Source organism: Medicago sativa, chromosome 3 (genome assembly GCF_051527215.1).
Source record: "Medicago sativa cultivar Bolivia chromosome 3, Bolivia_mono, whole genome shotgun sequence".
Classification (NCBI taxonomy): domain Eukaryota; kingdom Viridiplantae; phylum Streptophyta; class Magnoliopsida; order Fabales; family Fabaceae; genus Medicago; species Medicago sativa.
The window spans coordinates 6,176,693-6,196,764 of record NC_140751.1 but is presented as its reverse complement, the minus strand read 5'-3'; the positions used below and the strand labels follow the sequence as shown (position 1 = coordinate 6,196,764).

The 20,072-nt window shown below is 34.1% G+C and overlaps 2 protein-coding genes across 2 annotated transcripts; both read left to right on the top strand.

Moving 5' to 3' along the window:
• The first annotated feature begins 1,400 nt into the window (after window positions 1-1,400).
• Window positions 1,401-9,088, top strand: LOC146935231 (putative glucan 1,3-beta-glucosidase A). Its single transcript, XM_085750366.1, has 8 exons — window positions 1,401-1,585; window positions 2,466-2,585; window positions 3,205-3,393; window positions 4,053-4,205; window positions 4,293-4,462; window positions 7,696-7,845; window positions 8,199-8,539; window positions 8,649-9,088. The coding sequence occupies exons 1-8, from the start codon at window positions 1,421-1,423 to the stop codon at window positions 8,828-8,830; spliced, it is 1,470 nt and encodes a 489-aa protein (XP_085606492.1). The 5' UTR covers window positions 1,401-1,420; the 3' UTR covers window positions 8,831-9,088.
• A 1,803-nt stretch (window positions 9,089-10,891) lies between these two features.
• On the top strand, window positions 10,892-11,682 carry LOC146935230 (uncharacterized). Its single transcript, XM_085750367.1, has one exon. The coding sequence runs from the start codon at window positions 10,942-10,944 to the stop codon at window positions 11,467-11,469; it is 528 nt and encodes a 175-aa protein (XP_085606493.1). The 5' UTR covers window positions 10,892-10,941; the 3' UTR covers window positions 11,470-11,682.
• The last annotated feature ends 8,390 nt before the right edge of the window (window positions 11,683-20,072 follow it).

The following is a 20,072-nucleotide window of genomic DNA, read 5'->3' as shown; positions in this document are numbered from 1 at the left end:
AATGGAAAAACGAGTTAGAGTGGCGATTTTGGGTCAAATATTGACCCTAAATCACCCCTATTTAGTGGATGAAGGAGAAGAAACTAGGGTTTCTGTGACGGCTCACAAGAGAGATAGGAGAGAGAGGGGAAATATACAAGTAACCTTTTTATAAAAAGTTGTATAATTATTACTTAATTAAAACTCAAAACTTATATTTTTAAGATAAATTTTCTATTTATAGTTTTCTTAACGACTGTCATGTGGTTAGCATATAAAGAATACAAGATGTTAGCAAATTATAGTACCTGAGGTTCAGTGAATTTAACACCTTGACCGGCAGAAAAGCCGGCAAGGTCATGTTCCATATATTCAAACACCAAATAAAGACTACATGACATTGACATTCAAGAAGTAAACCAAACCCTTCAAGATTTACAACATTTGGATGATCAGGCTTCCTCAAAACAAGTATCTCTCTTGCCATAAACTTCACTTCACACTCTCTAACTCCAAATTATCAAATCTCACTTTCTTTAACGCCACTATCTTCCTTGTAACCAAGTCTTTAGCGTTATACACATTACTATATGTCCCTTGCCCGATATGAACAAATCAAACACAAACACACCACTAATTTCTTTACAAAGTTTCAAACTAAACCAAGTTTCTATAAATGTACGAAGTTCACAAATAAGGGTGTATCTACGCTTGGTTTAATTAAAACACGTTCTTTTAGTTTTTAGCATTTATTTGACAGTATCAAAAATCATTTTGATATATAAGATAATACATCAGGGATCAATTTGTTGGTGAGTGATATAATTTGAGGACCAATTTGATGTTTAATGTATAATTTAGGAATGAATTTGACAGTGTAACAATTTGTAATGATTTTCATTTTTAAAAAAGAAAATAAAAAAAATTCGATCAAATTTGTCCCTGTACACGTGGAAGCTGGTTTGAAACTCCACATCAGCACTTAATGTAACACATCAACACTGTTAACGACATGATAGAGAGACTAAATAGATTGACATTTATAAAATTCAGGGACGTATTGACTATTTTAAAAAACTCGAGGATGAAATTGACTGGTGCGTACAAATTTAAGGACTAAATAGCTTATTCACTTGTATCTATTTTATACAAATATGGTCATTATAAAATTAGGTACGCTTCTGCATTTTATGGGTTAGTTTTGGTTCTAATAATAAAATCAAATCATGCATTGTTAGGCATCGATCTTGAGACTAGGAAAAAGAGAAAGTGGGATAATGCATTATTAGTCATCCATCTTGAGACTAGGAAATAGGAAGAAGAAAACGTGGAGCAACATTAATTTAAAAATTATTACTGATCAATATTTTAAAGCATCATCAGAGGCTATAAATAGTGCCCTTGGTAGTCGTTTGATAGCCAACTCAGGATCATTCAAAAAATGGAATATCCAAACTATTATTTGAGCTTCTTATTGGCTTTATGTCTTTCATGTCCTCACTCTCTTTCGTTTGCTTACAAAGCTGTGAATTTAGGAAACTGGCTTGTTGCTGAAGGATGGATGGAGCCTTCTCGCTTTGACGGAATTGTCAACAAAGATCTCTTGGTATCATTCCCATATAAATAAATTATAAATTTCTCTAGTTATATTTAAAAAAAAAATCATTTTATATGTTTCAATATTCTTCTCAAATTATATCATATTATGCGTCTCCTTTGAAATGTTTGATTTTCTCATCATACTATTAGTTTTTATTGAGGAATATTATTAGTTCTTTTAGAATATTGTCAATAAAACATTCATTACATTTTTCCACTAATACAATCATCCTAACTCATCTAATCTAACTACTCTAATAATTATTTCATCCTTTAGAGGGGACAAAGTAGTTAATATAATACTCCCAGTCCCAAATTATAAGACATTTTAGACATTTCACTCGTATTAAGAAATATAATTAATTTTGTATGGGAAAAAGATATTATGAGTTGGTTTGCAAAATTATCCTTAATAAAGGATTTGAAAAAAAAAAAGATAGAGAGTAATAAATAGGTAAAGGTATAATAGGAAAAATAATATTAATGATTTACTGGTATGGTAAAACTACTTATAATTTGAGACTATTTTTTTTCTCAAAACGACATATAATTTAAGTCGGAGGGTGTAATAAATTCTGAGTATCTATACTATATACAAATGAGATACAAATTTTTGGAATGTCTTTTTACTTTCTAATTTCATCCTTTACATGAATTATTGTATTTACTGCTCCCTCATATTTTTTAAGAGTCTGTAGGACAAAAAGTTTGCCATGGGTTTAGTGAGAGACAAAAATTCATATTTTTGTTTTATCATTTGATATATGTTTTGTCCAGTCCCATGACCAATTTATAAATCAAACAATGTGAAAAAAAATATTGTACAATCACTTGCTTTTTAGTAAATCAAACGCACCTTATTAAGTTTTGATATGTGATGATTTTAGGATGGAACTCAAGTACAATTCATGTCAAGAAAGTTCCAGACATATCTTTCCGCTGAAGATGGGGGAGGAACTACTATTGTAGCCAACCGTGGTTCTGCTTCTGGTTGGGAAACATTCAGGGTAAGTTATTTATATATCAAGGAATTTTTTTTTTAAGGAATATATCAAGGAAATTTATTAATCTTGTCTTGATTACACTTGATAAGTTCTAGGGTTAAATATGTTTTTGGTCCCTATAAATATACCAACTTTTCATTTTAGTCCCTTTAAAATTTTCCTTCAACTTTTGGTCCCTTAAAAATTTTCCTTTTTTACTTTTGGTCCCTCTTTTAAAGTAAAATCATATGTAGAATTCATATTTTTGAATAAAAATTTGCATAAAAATTCATAATATTATAAGAATATCTCCCAAAAAAATTTAGAATTTTTTAACATAACATGAATTTAATATGAATTTTTACATTTTTTACAGTTAAAAATTCATATTTAATTCATGTTTTGTTAAAAAATTCTAATTTTTTTTGGGAATTTTTTTTACAATATTATACACATTTCTGAATAATTTTATTAAAAAATACAAAAATTAATTTAAAAATAGGGACCAAAAGTAGTGATTGAAAATTTTATAAGGACTAAAAGTTGAAGGAAAATTTTAGAGGGACCAAAACGAAAAGTTGGTATATTTATAGGGACCAAAAACATATTTAACCCTAAGTTCTAATTATTGGCTCATTTGCAGCTTTGGAGGGTCAGTGACTCATCCTTCAATTTTAGAGTGTTTAACAAGAAATTTGTGGGGCAAGGAGAAGGACACCAAATTGTAGCAAATTCAAATTCACCTAGCAACCATGAAACATTTCAGATTATAAGGAATAAAAATGAACCCCTCAAAATTCGAATCAAAGCATCAAATGGTCTATTTTGGCGGGTACTTGGTCCATCCTTAAGCTATTCAATTTAAATCATTTTAATCAAATTATGTACTCTAAATAAGTACTATACTTCTAAACAAATCTTAAGAGACCAATTATTTTAAATCAAGTTACTTATTACTAATATAGATATCAGATACTCTGAAAAAATTACATTGGTCTCATATTTTGGCACTCTATTAGAGAAAGAATTAAAGTATTTTGTGATCTAATTTTCTATCAATCTTTTTGGTTGGATTATTGCACATAGCCAATTGGAGTGTGACAGTAGTGGTTTAGTTTGTGATTTTACCATGGAAACTCATGGTCAAAAAGGTCAAACCAACGGGCTCAAACTCTGCACCACTTATAAACACTTATGTAGAAATTTTTTATTTCCAACATTCTTTACAGTAAAGAGGAGTGTTATGCACACTTTCTCTCTAACAATCTCTCTTATATTTACTCTTTTATTCGATGTGACTCGTGTGAGTCTCACACTTAAGAAATGGATTCTACATAAAGTGGTGAGATCACGTGAGTTTCACCCAACAAAAGAGCGAATATTAGAAGAGAAGTGAAATATTGTTGTTTTAAGTTATTAATAATTACATATACATATTGTTCTTCATTTCCAAGACTTTAGTTATTAATCCTTGATCATATATGTGTGAAGGTTCAATCGAAGACATCAGTGACTGCAGATTATCAAGGCACAAATTGGGATGACAATGATCCATCGGTTTTTCATATTACAATTGTAAACACATTACAAGGAGAGTACCAACTTACTAATGGTTATGGCAATAGAGCTCCTCAAGTTATGCGAGTAAGAAATCTAAGAGCATTTTCATGAGAAATAGTAAACTTGCTAGATTGGAAGTTATCATCTTGTTGAACTTTGTTTGCTTTGCAGGACCATTGGAATTCATACATAACTGAAGATGATTTCAGATTTATGTCACAAAATGGATTAGATGCTGTGAGGATACCTGTTGGATGGTGGATAGCCCAAGATCCAAACCCACCTAAACCTTTTGTTGGGGGATCTTTGGCAGCACTTGACAATGCTTTCACATGGGCATAGTAAGTCTTTGAGATGATATTTAAATTTTAAATTGTAACTGATAGCTCATCAATGCTTGCTTCTAATTCAAGCAATGAATTTGGTTATGAATTTAGGGTTTGAAATTGAGAGAGGAAGGAGAATGTTATTGTTTTAATCTTATGAGTTTCATTAGTAGTGAAAAGTGATGATTACAACATGCCTTATATAAGAGGCTTATTCACATTGCTTGCTTAGTAAGCTATCTAAACAAACATAACAAACTTAGCTAAACTACCTAACTATCTTGCAACAAACTTTTATACCCTAAAGGGTATAATATATACCCCAACGTGTATATAGTCTAATACAAACTTCAATTAAAACTAACATCCTCCCTTAATTAAAGTTTCCAATTTCATCATTCCAATCAAGTTCCTAAGCTTGTTGAACCTTTCAATCTTAATTGCCTTAGTGAATATGTCAGCAAGCTGCAGATCGGTGAACCAATGAACAATCTTCAAATCCCCTTTGTTTACTTGTTCCCTAGCTTTCTTTTAGCATCAGGAATGTGCTTGTAGAACAAGGAACCAAAGACTCTCAAATGTTTAGCAGACTGCTTCCTTCCCATCCATATTTATTCAGGAACTTTATCAAGTTTCTTAGTTGAACACCTATTCAAAATGTATGTTGCAGTCTTCAAAGCATCTCCCCAGAAAGTATTTGGCATATTCTTCAAATTTAACATACTTCCGGTCCTGTCAAACAATGTTCTATTTCTTCTTTTAGCTAATCCATTGTGTTGTGGAGTACATGTAGCAGTTACTTCATGAATTATGCTATTATCTTCACAAACTTCTCAAAAACCTTTGAAGTAAAATCTCCACCACCATCAGTTCTCAAAATCTTAATAGATATACCACTTTTCTTTTCTACTAAGACTTTGAATTTCTAAAAGATATCCAAAGCATCACGCTTTGCTTTGATTAGACATAACCAAATCTTCTTACTAAATTCATCCACAAAACTGATGAAATATTCGTTTCGTCCGAAAGAAGAAACCTCCAATGGACCACATACATCAGAATACACTACATTCAGAATCTCTTTTGATCTATGAGTTGTATTAGATTTGAATGCAGCTTTAGGTTGCTTCCCTATCAAGCAAGTATTACCAACCTGATTTGGTGTATCCAACTTAGGTACTCCCAAAATCTTTTCTTTGTCAAATAAATGATTGAGGTTTCTAAAATTTAGGTGACCAAACCTATAGTGTCATAGCCATCTACCTTTTTTATTCATAGTAGCAGATAAGCACTTCATCTCAACAACTTTCATATCAGTCTGAAAGGTTCTATTCTTTGCAAGGGAAGTTTTCAGGACTAACCTTTGATTTTTATCAAAAAACTTAAAAAAATTATCCTTCATGGTTACTGAGTAACCCTTCTGCACTAATTGACCAACAGTTAGAAAGTTGCACGGCATACTAGGGACATAAAGCACATATTCAATTATAGCTATTTTACCGTTCTTTCCTTCAATAGCTATCTTTCCCATGCCTTCTGCAACTAGTGTTCTATGATCAGCAAGCTTAACTTTTGCATTCTTCCCAGGATCAATTTCCTATAACCAATTATTATTTCAGTCATGTGATTAGAGCAACCAGTATTTAAGAACCATCTTTCTGAATTGCATCTCTCAGTACTAGTTGTTGTCACCATCAATTGAACTGTGTCAGAATCTGAATCTTCCTGAGCAAGTTTAGCTTGTTCTTCTTCATTCTTTGCTTGCTTCCCTTTACCATACCAACATTCAGAAGCATAGTGACCAAACTTCTCACAATTATAGCATTGAACCTTCTTCTTATCAAAACCTTTCTTCTTGTTTTGATAAGAATTTCATGCTTTTGAAAATTCACCTTTTTTAGTACCTTTGTTATTTCCTTTTGACCAGTATCCTCCCTTAGAGTTATTCTTTCCTTTCTTGAAGTTCTTCTTATCAGAATCATTTTTCTAGATAGTTTGAACTTGAAGTGCTTGTTGAATGGATCTTACACTGCTTCTCTCAAACACCATCAGTTCATGAGCTTCCAAAGAACTTTGCAATTCTTCAATCTTCAAGGTTTTCACATCTTTTGATTCTTGTATGGCCACCACAATAAAATCAAACCTTGAAGATAAAGTTCTCATAATTTTCTTAACAATTTGCTGATCTGAAATTGCTTCTCCACAAGATTTCATCTGATTTACAACATTGATCAATTTGGAGATTTACTCAGCAATCTTTTGCTCATCTTCCATTTGCATCAATTCAAACTTTCTTCTTAAAGACTGAAGCTTTATCTAATTCACCTAAACATCACCTTCATGATACCTTTCAAGAACATCCCAAGCCTCCTTAGACTTTGTGGATTTTGAGATTCTTTCAAAATTTCCTGAATCTACACTTTGTTGAATGAAGGAAAGTGCCTTGTAGTCCTTCTTCTTCTTCTTCTTCTGTTGTTTGTATGCATTCCTCTGCAGCACAGTAGCATTTGCACCCAACTCATCATAACCGTTTTGCACAATTTCCAACAAATCTTGTGCCACAAACAAGTTCTTCATCATTGCACTCCATCTTCCCTAGTTTCCATTTTCAAGTGTTGGAAGATGAGTATTGAAACTGTTTTTTTCCATTCATGGCTTCACTCCCAACGTTTCTAGACATTGATTACTTGCGTGATTGAAGATTCTTGCTTCCTTGAATCAGAACCAGAAGCTCTGGATACCGATTTGATAGCGCAACAATGCTTGCTTCTAATGCAAGCAATGATTTTGGTTATGAATTTAGGGTTTGAAATATATAGAAATTGAGAGAAGAAGGGGAAGATTATTATTGTAATCTTATAAGTTTCATTAGTAGTGAAAAGTGATTAAAGCATATGCCTTATATAAGAGGCTTATTCACATTGCTTGCTTAGTAAACTATCAAAACAATCATAACAAATTTAGCAAGATTACGTAACTAACTTGTAACAAACTTTTATACCCTAACAGGTATAATATATACCCCAACAGGTATATAGTCTAATACAAACTTGAACTAAAACTAACAACATGTAACATACCCTTTTGTGCAACATTCAATTTATTTTCATTATTATTATTTTAAATAAAATTGGGTTTGAGGGATTTTTTTATTAATTATAGTAACATTAATGGTGATTTACTACAATAGTCACCGAGCGGATTTGAATTATGTACTTTAAAGTAACATTAATATTTATAACTTGCAGTAAGCATGGGATGAAAGTGATTGTGGATTTGCATGCAGTTGAAGGTTCTCAAAATGGTTTTGAGCATAGTGGGACAAGAGATGGATATACAGAATGGGGTTATTCATACATTCCTCAGACAGTCTCTGTCATAGAATTCTTAGCAAAAAGGTTTTGTATATATATATCTAAAATTTATTCATATATTCCTTAGACAGAATGTTAAGAACACTCTCTTACTAGCACTTTTTCTAACACTCACTCTCGTATTAGATGAAATCCATATGAATCTCACAACTTTATGTGTGATCCATTTCCAATGTTTGATATATCCACATGGATTTCACTCAATAAGAGAGTGGACGTTAGAGAGTGTACATAGCACTCCTCCTTAGACAGAATGCTAGGAACACTCTTACTAGCACTTTCTCTAAGATTCACTCTCCTTATTTAAAACTTTGTTAACCAAATGAATTACCTACTCGAAACTGATTTCTTTATACATGAATTGAACTTGTTTACAGATACAGTCATAGAAAAAGTTTAGGAGGAATAGAGCTGATGAATGAGCCACTAGGTGTCAATCTAGATAGCCTGAAGAACTATTACAGGGAAGCTTATGATGTTGTGAGGAAATACATCCCAAATACTTATGTGATCATGTCAAATCCATTGGCCACAGATTCTAAACTTCTTCTCTCATTTGTCAAAGGCTTTGATAAAGTAGTCCTTGATGTGCATTACTACAATATGTATTCGGATAAATTCAATGGCATGAATGTTCAACAAAATATTGACTACATAAGAAATGACAGAGCCTGGGATCTTAGTGGTGTCTCTTCATCAAATGCTCTTAGTTTTGTAGGTAATAAACAAATCCTTCCCAATGATAGTTAACTATATTGATAATTTTCTTAGATATCATATTATATATTGAGGATATCTAAATGTTTTTACTTTTCTATTTTTGGTAGGGGAATGGACAGCTGAATGGAGCATACAAGGTGCGCCTATGCAAGACTACCAAAGATATGTCCAAGCACAAATGGATGTGTATTCTCATGCAACATTTGGATGGGCCTATTGGGCCTACAAATGTCAGTATAACCATTGGAGTCTCAAGTGGTTGATCGAGAATGGTTACATAAAGCTCTAGATGCAAGGGGTTCTTATTTCTCCAGCCATTACAGTCTCAAGTACACTTTTAAATAATTTGTGTCGAGAGATGCACACTTTTAAAGATATGAGAGTTTTTGAGCAGCAAAGGCGGGGAAAAGAAGTGCTTATATATATAGTTTCAAGTGCACTCATGTTTGTCAAAAAATAAATAAAAAGTGCAATCATGTTGGTTATGTAAGGCAAACTATAATAATAACTATACAAAAAATAAATAAAAGGAGCTTTATTTTAGAAATGAGTCATTGATAGTAGTATACCCTTGACATCTTCCACTCGTTTGACTTGAGTACCATGCTCATCAAAACGACTCTATTTCAATACATTAGCAGATAAAAATAAGTTCACCTTATTTCCCATATGAAGCTGAAACTCTGTCTGTTTAATTTAATTTATATTATTTCAAAACTTAATAGTTCTACTTACTCTCGGGACGGAGCTAAAAAAATTTCTTAAGGATGGCGGGCGAAAATAATGAGGCATATATCAAAGCTGAAATTTTGGTCTCCTATTTTACAACTTTCAATAATTTCCATTCACTCAATTTTAGAGCTTTTTTACTGATGTGTCATCATCATTATATTGTTTGATGAAACTCAACCAATCTCAACACAATCGATCACTTCATAGCTACATCAACAACAAAAAAAAAACTCCAAAATTGAATGAAGGTAGAAAACACAAAGTTGTGAAACAGAGGCACTAAAAACCTGATTTAAAAAATTAGGGAAAAAAATTTAGGTAAAAATGATGATAAAAAATATATTTAAACCTTTTAATTTTAAGGTAAATGTTAACTTGTGCCCTCAAGGGCACATGTTAAAGAACTTATTATAGAAATATATTTATCAAAAGTTATGCATTTGACTTATTAAAAGTCACAATATTATGTTTTTCAATGCAAAGATACTCTTTTTGAGATCCTTAACATATGCTCTTAGGGCACAAGTTATCATGACCCTAATTTTAAACAAAGTGAAACACCCGATGAGTGATTTTTTTTTTATGCAGTAGGATAAAGTTCTGCCAATAAAATGAAAGAAGTGCTTGAAACAAACCGGAAAAAAAAAAAGTGCTAATTGCTCTTTAGCAAGTCAGTTATTCCCTCATAGTAGAATTGAAAGATATAAATTATGAAATTTATTAGTATATACTACTAGACCTCCACCCGTTCGACGCACGGAAAATATATGTATAATTATTCTTAATAGTATGTGTGCTTTAAATAGAGTTTTTTTTTATTTTTTGACAAAAATAAATAATATTCATTCATTCAAATTGATAGAGTACCATACAATGCAAATTCGCTAAAAACAAAAAGGATGAATATGCGAACAAACTCACATCATCAATGTTAATAGCATAAAATGGCAAAGTACAAAAGCCTACACATATGACTATATCCAAGTCTCCAGAATACTCATGTCTCCGGATCTGCAACACTGACGACGTCAAAGTCATTGATTGGATCTGCACTGGATCTGACAATCTGAACCAAACAAGAAAGACAAACAACGCCGCACAAAGACGACGAACAACACAACGTCGCCCTAAGACGACGAAATCACAAAAGAAAAAAAGAAATAAATGTGAAAATCACTTATTTTAATAAAAGGGAAAGAGAAAAACGAGTTAGAGGGGTATTCATCTCAATTAAAAAATAACGAGTTCTATGTATATTGTCATGAACAACGTTTTCTTTTGGTAGTAACGGTGTTTCGTTGCGGCTGTGATGGCATTTCCTCGTGATCTTTTTTCACTCTATAAAATCGAGGGAAACGGTAACGACAACTACCAATAACTTGTTGTCGCGGTCATTCTCGTCGAGGGACCTTTTTTTAAAAAACCTTTATCAGGACCATATGATGTTTAAGAGCTAAACAGGAAAAAGACACAACAAGAGTAGTCAAGAGATCAATTTACGAGTGAGCCCCATTGATTGAAGGGAAGATTATTGGATCACCATTTCCCAAGCATCACAATCGCTGTGATTTGCTTAAATTAGAATTTCCGTTACTATAAAACACCTCAACACCTATGAAACCAAACACACTCTTCCTCAAACCAAGGAATCCTGATTAAAAAAAAAAAATGAATTCTTCAACAATTTGTTCCTTGTTCCTTGGTTTGATCCTAATTTCTCAATCACCATTTGCAGCAAATGCAAGACTTGGAGGAGGAGGAGTACCACTAGTTTCCGTACTTTGCGGCAGTTCATCCAACAAGGTAGAATGCAGCAAGGTTCTATCAAGCCCACAAACCGCGCAAGCCAAGAATTACAAACAACTCTCAATGGCTATCGATGAAATTGCTATAAAAAAAGCGGTCGAAGGAGAAGCTTTCCTTAAAGGATTGGCACAGAAAAGTAAATCTGAAGCGCTTGACACATGTGCAAGTTCTTATAGTTCATTAGTTTTTGCTTTCAAAAGTTGCTTGGCTTTTGCTGAAGGGGATCCTGATACTATTAGTTATAATTGCGGACTTGCTATTGAAAAACCTACTCTATGCGATAGTGCAATGGCTGGTACTGTTAACCCTGCTGTTACTGTTCTTAACCGTCAAATGGAATTCCTTTGTGAGCTTGTTTCCATGGCTATGCATCAACTTCCGAACTATTGATAAACTTTGAATTGCATTCCTTTCATGGTTATGTTATTTTGGGAAAACTCAACCCAAAATGAGAAGAAGATTGTGATGGTTAATTTTGGTTTGGATGTATTCTAATCTTAGGGTCTCCTTAATTTGGTGTGATGATGTATATGTATATGGAGGGAGAGTAATTTAATAAAGTAAACTAATAGCAATTTGTTGCTATTCTACCGTGTTCGGATATTTATTGTTGAGTAATTTTATTTCTTTTTCTTTGCAAGAATTATATTTTATTGCAGATTAATAAAACATGACATATAAAATATAGATTAGAAGCATTTCACATATCAAATTAGGGGATGAAGGATGAGGTCTTGGATTCAATTCAGATAAAATAACATTTACAATTGTCTTGGTGACAACTAGAGTACCAATGAACGAATGGTGGGTAATTTACCTCAATCAATGAGCATTCACCTTTTTAGGTGGTATCCATGAACTATCTTAACCCCACCAATAAATTGCTCATTTTCATTGGATAGTGGGAAAAACATAGCAAATTATGTGTAATATATAGAAAGCTGTTGTCTCTAACATGAGTCCAAACTTTTATTAGATCCTTTTTTAAACTCAAATTTGTCCCTAGACTTGAACAAACTCTATGCTCTACTTATGTGTAAGACGATAATGACAATCCACTCTACAATAAAAGGACCAATAAGACGATAAATGTGACAAACTCTATGCTCTATTTACTAGATTTGGATGATCAAGCCTCGAAACAAGTATCTCTCTTGCCATAAACTTCACTTCACACTCTCTGGCTCCAAATTATCAAATCTCACTTTCTTCAATGCCACTATCTTCCTTGTAACCAAGTCTTTAACTTTATACACATTACTATTACTATATGTCCCTTGGTCAATATGAACAAATCAAACACAAATACACCACCGATTTCTTTTCAAAGTTTCAAACTAAATCAAGTTTCTCTAAATCTACAAAGTTCACAAATAAGGGTGTATCTATGGTTTAATTTAAACACATTCTTTTAGTTTTTAGTATTTATTTGGCGAATTAGGGATAAGTTTAAAATATAAGATAAATACTTTAGGTATCGATTTGATGGTGAGTGACATAATTTGAGGACCAACTTGATTTTTAATGAATACTTTAGGGATGAATTTGACGGTGTAACAATTTGTAATGATTTTCGTTTTAAAAAAAAATCAATAAATTTTTCGATCAAATTTGTCTGTATACGTGGAAGCTGGTTTGGAACTCCACATCAGCCCTTAACTTAACATGTCAGCACTGTTAACGGCAAGACATGACAGAGTGACTAAAGTGATTGACATTTATAAAATTCAGGGAAGTATTGACTATATTAAAAAATTCGAGGATGAAATTGACTAGCGCGTACAAATTTGATGACTAAATTGCTTTTTCACTTGTATCTATTTTATACCAATATGACCATTATAAAAGGGATAATCAAATGGGTAATAACATAAATGATATAATAATTAACTTGTGGGATATATTTAATATTTTTAACATTACCGGATAACCTGCTATTGTGGGTAAAAAAATCTTTTTATATCATACACAAAAAGATTAACTTTTGCATGCTAAACGCCATCGAATTTGACAGTGTAACAATTGGTAATGATTTTTGTTTGAAAAAATTCCGAAAAAAAAATTCAAAAAAAATTTCGATCAAATTTGTCCATGTACACGTGGAAGTTGGCTTGGAACTCCACATCAGCTCTTAACGTGACACGTCAACACTGTTAACAGCAAGACATGACAGAGCGACTAAATTGATTGACATTTATAAAATTCAGAGACGTATTGCCTATTGTAAAAAATTCGAGAATAAAATTGACTGGTACGTATAAATTTGAGGACTAAATTGCTTCTTCACTCGTATCTATTTTATACCAATATGGCCATTATAAAATTAGGTACGCTTCTGCATTTTATGGGTTAATTTTGGTTCTAATAATAAAATGATGCATTATTAGTCATCCATTTTGAAACTAGGAATAAGAGAATGTGGAGCAACATTGATTTAAAAATATTATTGATCAATATTTTAAAGCTTCATCAGAGGCTATAAATAGTGCCCTTGGTGATAGCCAACGCAGGATCATTCGAAAAATGGAATATCCAAACTATTATTTGAGGTTCTTATTGGCTTTATGTCTTTCATGTCCTCACTCTCTTTCGTTTGCTTACAAAGCTGTGAATTTAGGAAACTGGCTTGTTGCTGAAGGATGGATGGAACCTTCTCGCTTTGACGGAATTGTCAACAAAGATCTCTTGGTATCATTCCCATATAATTATAAACTAGTTTGAAAATTTGATGCTTATTTTTTGTTTTTGTATTTTAATTTATGTTGATAATATTTAAAATACATGTCAAAATGTATGTATATCTTACATATAATGGGTATATATGTATCTTCGAGGTGAATGTTTTGTTTTGATTCAATTGTTTCCATTATTTAAATTATTTTATCATCATTTTGGATTTCAGAGATACACGTAATCATGCTGGTAAAAAAAGTTGAACACACGATTTTACGAATAAGTTAACTTTAATAAATGCGCCAACCTTCAAGCATAGTACTTTTCCACACATCAATCTTCATTGCTTCTTTGTAATTTATTGGTTCAGAATATGCTAATAGTGCAAAGTGAGTGAGATCACCTTCATTAACTGCATTATCATAAATGACTTCACAGTCATTTAATCTTGTTGGTGCTTGTATGTTCCTTTGAGGTCTTTCTGGTGCTATGACTTCCTCTAGATAATTTTTAATAATATCATGATCCTCTTCACCTTCTGATTCATCACTTGAATCCGGATATATGTAGCTTTGCTCGAATTCACTACTGTACTCAGGCTCACTTTCCCATTTCCACTTCTCAGTTTCCTTCACTATCACATCTCTACTGATATGAACTTTCTGAGTCACAGGGTTATATAGTTTGTATGCACCAGTAGGATGATACCCTATGAGTATCATAATCTCACTTTTATCTTCTAGCTTGCTTCTTCTAGCATCTGGTACATGCTTATAGTACAAAGAACCAAACACTTTGAAGTGCTTAACACTTGGCTTCCTACCACACCAAGCTTCTTCTAGTACCTTCAAATTCAACTTCTTAGTAGGACATTTGTTTAGAATGTAAGCAGCAGTAGTGATTGCTTCACCCCAAAACTTGTGTGGCAAATTCTTTTGCTTAATCATGCTTCTTGTCATATTTAGCATAGTCTTATTCCTTCTTTCTGCAAGTCCATTATGTTGAGGTGTATATGGAGCAGTTACTTCATGAGCAACTCCTTGACTTGTGCAGAAGGCTTCAAATTCCTTTGTTGTATACTCACCTCCACCATTTGTCCTCAAAATCTTAATATATTTATCACTTTCCTTTTCTAATAAGATTTTGAATCTTTTGAATATTTCTAAAGTTTCACTCTTAAGCTTAATAGTATACAACCAAATCATTCTTATGAATTCATCAATAAAGGTAATCAAGTACTTACTACCACCAAGAGAAGGTACTTCAAAAGGGCCACAAATATCAGATTGAACAACCTATAATGCTTCACTTGCTCTTTTAGGTGCCTCAAACACAAATGGCATCCTACTTTAGCTTGCTCTTCACACAGATTTCACATATAGATTTTCTGATATTCAACTTTGGTGTACCATGCACTAAATCTTTAGAGTTGAATTCACTAAGACTTCTAAAATTTAAGTTGCCATACCTCAAATGCCATAAAGCTTCAGAATCTTCACTGATAGTTGCTGACATACACATTATCTTGTCACTTGATATGCTGCATCTATAGGTTCTATTTTTGGACAAAGCAGATTTTAACACTAAATTCTTCTTTGCATCAAATAGTTTCAATGATTCACCATCCATTGTTACTGAGAACCCTTTCTCCACTAATTGTCCTATGCTCATCAGATTACACTTCATATCTGGAACATAGAACACATCTTCAATTATGACTTTACCACCGAAATTGCTCTTCATCACTATATTACCACTTCCTTCTGATGCAAGTTTCCTATCATCAGCTAACTTGATACTAGTTTTCTTGCTAGCATCAAAGTTTGTTAACCATTCTCTGTGAGATGTTATATGATTAGAACACCTAGAATCAAGATACCACTATTCACCTTTCATCTTATCTTCACATGTAGCAGCCATTAACAAAACTGCATCAGGGTCACCTTCATGAGCAATATTTGCTTCCTCAGTCTTTTAATCCTTCTTGAACCAACACTCATCAGCAAAATGTCCAAATTTATCACAATTATAACACTGAACTTTTCTTTTATCAAAATCCTTCTTCTTATTCTGATTTTTAACAAAACCTCATCTTTTGGAAGATTCAGTTTTGTTCTCAGCTTTGGATTTTCCATTATTTGACCAGTTTGTTTTAGCCTTTCCCTTCTTGAAATTCTTAAAATTTCCCTCTTTCTTGGTTGTTTGAACTTGAAGGGCTTGTTGAACTAATCTCTCTGAACTTCTATCAATCACCAATAGTTCATGTGCTTCAAGAAAACTCTGCAATTTTTCAATCTTCATAGTCTTCACATCCTTTTCATGTGCCTCATACCCATTCTGCACAAGATCACTCACATCTTGCACGCCAAACAATGATCTCATCAAAGCACTCCATCGTTCCTAGTTCTTGTGTTGAATTTGACTTCAAATTGTGATGCTGTGAAACCCAAAATCGTGCCGCGATTTTGGGAGGCGTGGCGCGATTTTTCTTGGCAGAATGGGTGGTTTCTGCTGAAGATAAATCGTGGCGCGATTTGTGCAGGCGTGACGTGATTTGTGGATAAGGATGTCGTACCTTGGGTCGTACGCTTCAACCGTGGCGCGATTTTCACAGGCGCGACGCGATTTTTGTCTGTCACTGTGTACTATTTAAGTGTTTCAGCTCATTTTTGAAGGAAGAAGAGAGAGAGAACTTCAAGAGAGGAAAACTTGGGAAATCAAAGGAGGTAACTTTAGGGTTGAGGGTCTTTGATTAGAGTTCTCTTGGGTTGGGAAAACATTGTAAACACCATGGGTGAGTGAAAATCATTGAGTGTCTTGTTCATTTGTGAGATTGGGAAAATGGGTAGAAATTAGGGTTGTTCTTTGTGAGCTTGTTTAAGCTAATTTCTTGTAACCCATTTGTATCCCTTTGTAAGAACTCATTGATAGTGGATTGGAGAGATCAATCTCTCCCCCAGAGTAGGTCAAGTTGGACCGAACTGGGTGAACATTTCTTGGTGTGTTTTGTTTCTCTTCTCCCTTTATCTTTTGCTTGTGGTTTTGTGCTTTTCACTTTGATTCCTAGATTAGATCTAGGTGCTGTTATTGTTGTTATAGCTTGTGTTTACTTTGATATTGGTTACTACTTTCCTTTGCTCCACATATAATAGTTTGTATAGGTGTGATTTTAAGTCCGAATTCACTACAATTGGCGCCCACCGTAGGGCATAGGAGTGAATTGGTTTAGTGAGTACCATGGGTACAAAGTGGGATATAGAGAAGTTCATCGGAAGTAACGATTTTGGGTAATGGAAGGTGAAGATGCAAGCGGTGTTGATACAACAAAAGTGTGAGAAAGCTTTGAAGGGTGAAGGTGCGTTACCGGTCACCATGACACAAGCGGAGAAGACCGAGATGGTGGAAAAGGCTAGGAGTGCCATTGTCTTGTGCCTCGGTGACAAAGTTTTGAGGGATGTCACAAAGGAACCAACTGCGGCGTCAATGTGGTCAATGTTGGAGTCATTGTATATGACCAAATATTTAGCTCATAGGCAATTCCTTAAGCAACAACTCTACTCATTCAAGATGGTGGATTCATAGACCGTGACGGAGCAATTAACGGAGTTCAACAAAATCCTTGATGATTTGGAGAACATTGAGGTGCAACTTGAGGACGAAGACAAAGCTATACTCTTGTTGTGTGCTCTACCGAGATCATTTGAATCCTTCAAGGATACCATGCTCTATGGCAAAGAAGGCACTGTCACCTTGGAAGAAGTTCAAGCGGCTTTGAGAACCAAGGAGTTGACCAAGTCCAAGGACTTGAAAGAGGATGAAAACAGTGAAGGCCTTAGTGTTTCAAGAGGAAATGGTGGAGGTAGAGGTAACCGGGGAAGCTCAATGAGCGGTAACGAGACAAAGTATAAGTGCTTTAAGTGTCACAAGTTTGGTCACTTCAAGAGGGATTGTCCGGAGGAAAATGAGAAGTCCGCGCAAGTTGTTTCCGAGGAGTATGAGGATGCGGGTGCTTTGGTGTTGAGTTGTTGGGAGGATGAAGAAGGTGAGGTTTCTCACCTTGGTATCGATGCCTTGTAAAGTGGTGATCGTCTGGAGAGACGTTAAACACTCAACATCGGCCTGGAGAGGCGGTGGGAAGAATACTCATGGTCAGCTTGGGGAGGCGGTGTGAAGAATACTCATGATCAACCTTTGAGGTGGAGTTGCAAGACGAAAGCATAGTGTGTACGCATTTGGAAGTTGAGGTAGAGAAAGCTCAACTTGAGGTGGAGTAGTTGACACCAGGAATGGTACGACTATGGAGGCCTTGGGTGCTATGCTCTAGTTGTGAGCATGTGAATTCTTCATGAAGACGTAAGGCATTCAGGAGTTTGAAGAATGTATGGCGAGGCTTGTGTGATTACCTAAAAGACCAAGGGTGATTGGATGCAAGGTGATCTTCAAGGAAAAGAAAAAGGGGATTGGTGATTGATGGTTAAAGTGGCATCATCATCAATTTAAAGTCAAGGTGGAGATTTTGGGAGGCGTGGCGGGATTTTTCTTGGCAGAATGGGTGGTTTCTGCTGAAGGCAAATCGTGGCGCGATTTGTGCAGGCGTGACGTGATTTGTGGATAATGATGCCATACCTTGGGTCGTACGCTTCAACCGTGGCGCGATTTTCACAGGCGCGACGCGATTTTTGTCTATCACTGTGTACTATTTAAGTGTTTCAGCTCATTTTTGAAGGAAGAAGAGAGAGAACTTCAAGAGAGGAAAACTTGGGAAATCAAAGGAGGTAACTTTAGGGTTGATGGTCTTTGATTAGAGTTCTCTTGGCTTGGGAAAACATTGTAAACACCTTGGGTGAGTGAAAATCATTGAGTGTCTTGTTCATTTGTGAGATTGGGAAAATGGGTAGAAATTAGGGTTGTTCTTTGTGAGCTTGTTTAAGCTAATTTCTTGTAACCCATTTGTATCCCTTTGTAAGAACTCATTGATAGTGAATTGGAGAGATCAATCTCTCCCCCAGAATAGGTCAAGTTGGACCGAACTGGGTGAACATTTCTTGGTGTGTTTTGTTTCTCTTCTCCCTTTATCTTTTGCTTATGGTTTTGTGCTTTTCACTTTGATTCCTAGATTAGATCTAGGTGCCGTTATTGTTGTTATAGCTTGTGTTTACTTTGATATTGGTTACTACTTTCCTTTGCTCCACATATCATAGTTTGTATTGGTGTGATTTTGAGTCCGAATTCACAACATCTTGCTATCAAGAACCAAAATTTTTTTTTTGTGGTGGCCGGGGTTTGAACCCCGTACCTTGCATATTTTATGCGTTTTCCATACCAACTGAGCTAAGCTCGCATGTTCGATCCAAAACCGTTAGTGTTCATCTTGCCAAATCTCAAGAAATCAGTGCTCACACCTCACTCATTGTTTCCCAATGATGATTCCCCTCACACTTCACTCGCGTTTCCCTAAGATTTAACCCAGGCTCTCTATACCAATTGTTAGAACATCAACTGGTTCTGTGCGCATCAATAATTGCTTATATGAATAAGTTGTTTTTAGCAAGATGATTTTATAATAGAAACAATAAAACTAAAGCGAGAAAATGAATGAATGATAATTGGAAATGATGTGAATGTAATTCATACATGAGTTTCACAATACAAAAGCCTTTATATAGGCACATAAGCCACTTGCTTGTGGAGCAAGCAATCTAACTAACTCATAGAATTTTAAAACAAACTTATCTAAAAGTTAGTTACAAATGCAGCTATTGATTAATATCTAATAGAAATAAAAGAGTCTTTGTTTTTTCATAATCTTCATTTGGTGAAAAATGGATCTAAGAATTCGCTTGATCATCATCAGTTAAATTTTCAAGTAATACACCTTTTAATTTCAAGTTTCAACTCAATATCAGCTTTCGTAGAAGCAATATTAGAAACCCCCCTTCATTTTACCTTTCTCTCTAGCTTTATTCCAACAAAATCAAAATCAAATACAAGTTAGAGTTAAAGGACCAAATATCTAATTTAGCCAATTATTAACTAGTAGTTTAACTATTCCACCCAAATCCTCTTCCACCTCTCAAGAAGGCCTGCAACATGTCTAACACCTTTGAATTTGATTAACCAAAGAATCTCCCAACCTTATCCGTCTTATCCGTCTTCAAATGTATAAAGACATTTCCCCTATGTTGCATAGGTATAGGTATGAGTATGGTACGATAGGTGTACAAAGATGCAAATGAATAAAAGATAGTGAAATAGTACATAGGTGTAGCTTATTTATAGTGACTTGGAGTAACTAACTCCCTAACTAACTTTCTACATAG

Coding starts and splice junctions, on each gene's coding strand:
- LOC146935231 (XM_085750366.1), top strand. CDS start 1,421: ATGGAATATCCAAACTATTATTTGAGCTTCTTATTGGCTTTATGTCTT. Junction 4,463..7,695: donor AATGCTTTCACATGGGCATA/GTAAGTCTTTGA, acceptor TATAACTTGCAG/TAAGCATGGGATGAAAGTGA. Junction 8,540..8,648: donor AAATGCTCTTAGTTTTGTAG/GTAATAAACAAA, acceptor TATTTTTGGTAG/GGGAATGGACAGCTGAATGG.
- LOC146935230 (XM_085750367.1), top strand. CDS start 10,942: ATGAATTCTTCAACAATTTGTTCCTTGTTCCTTGGTTTGATCCTAATT.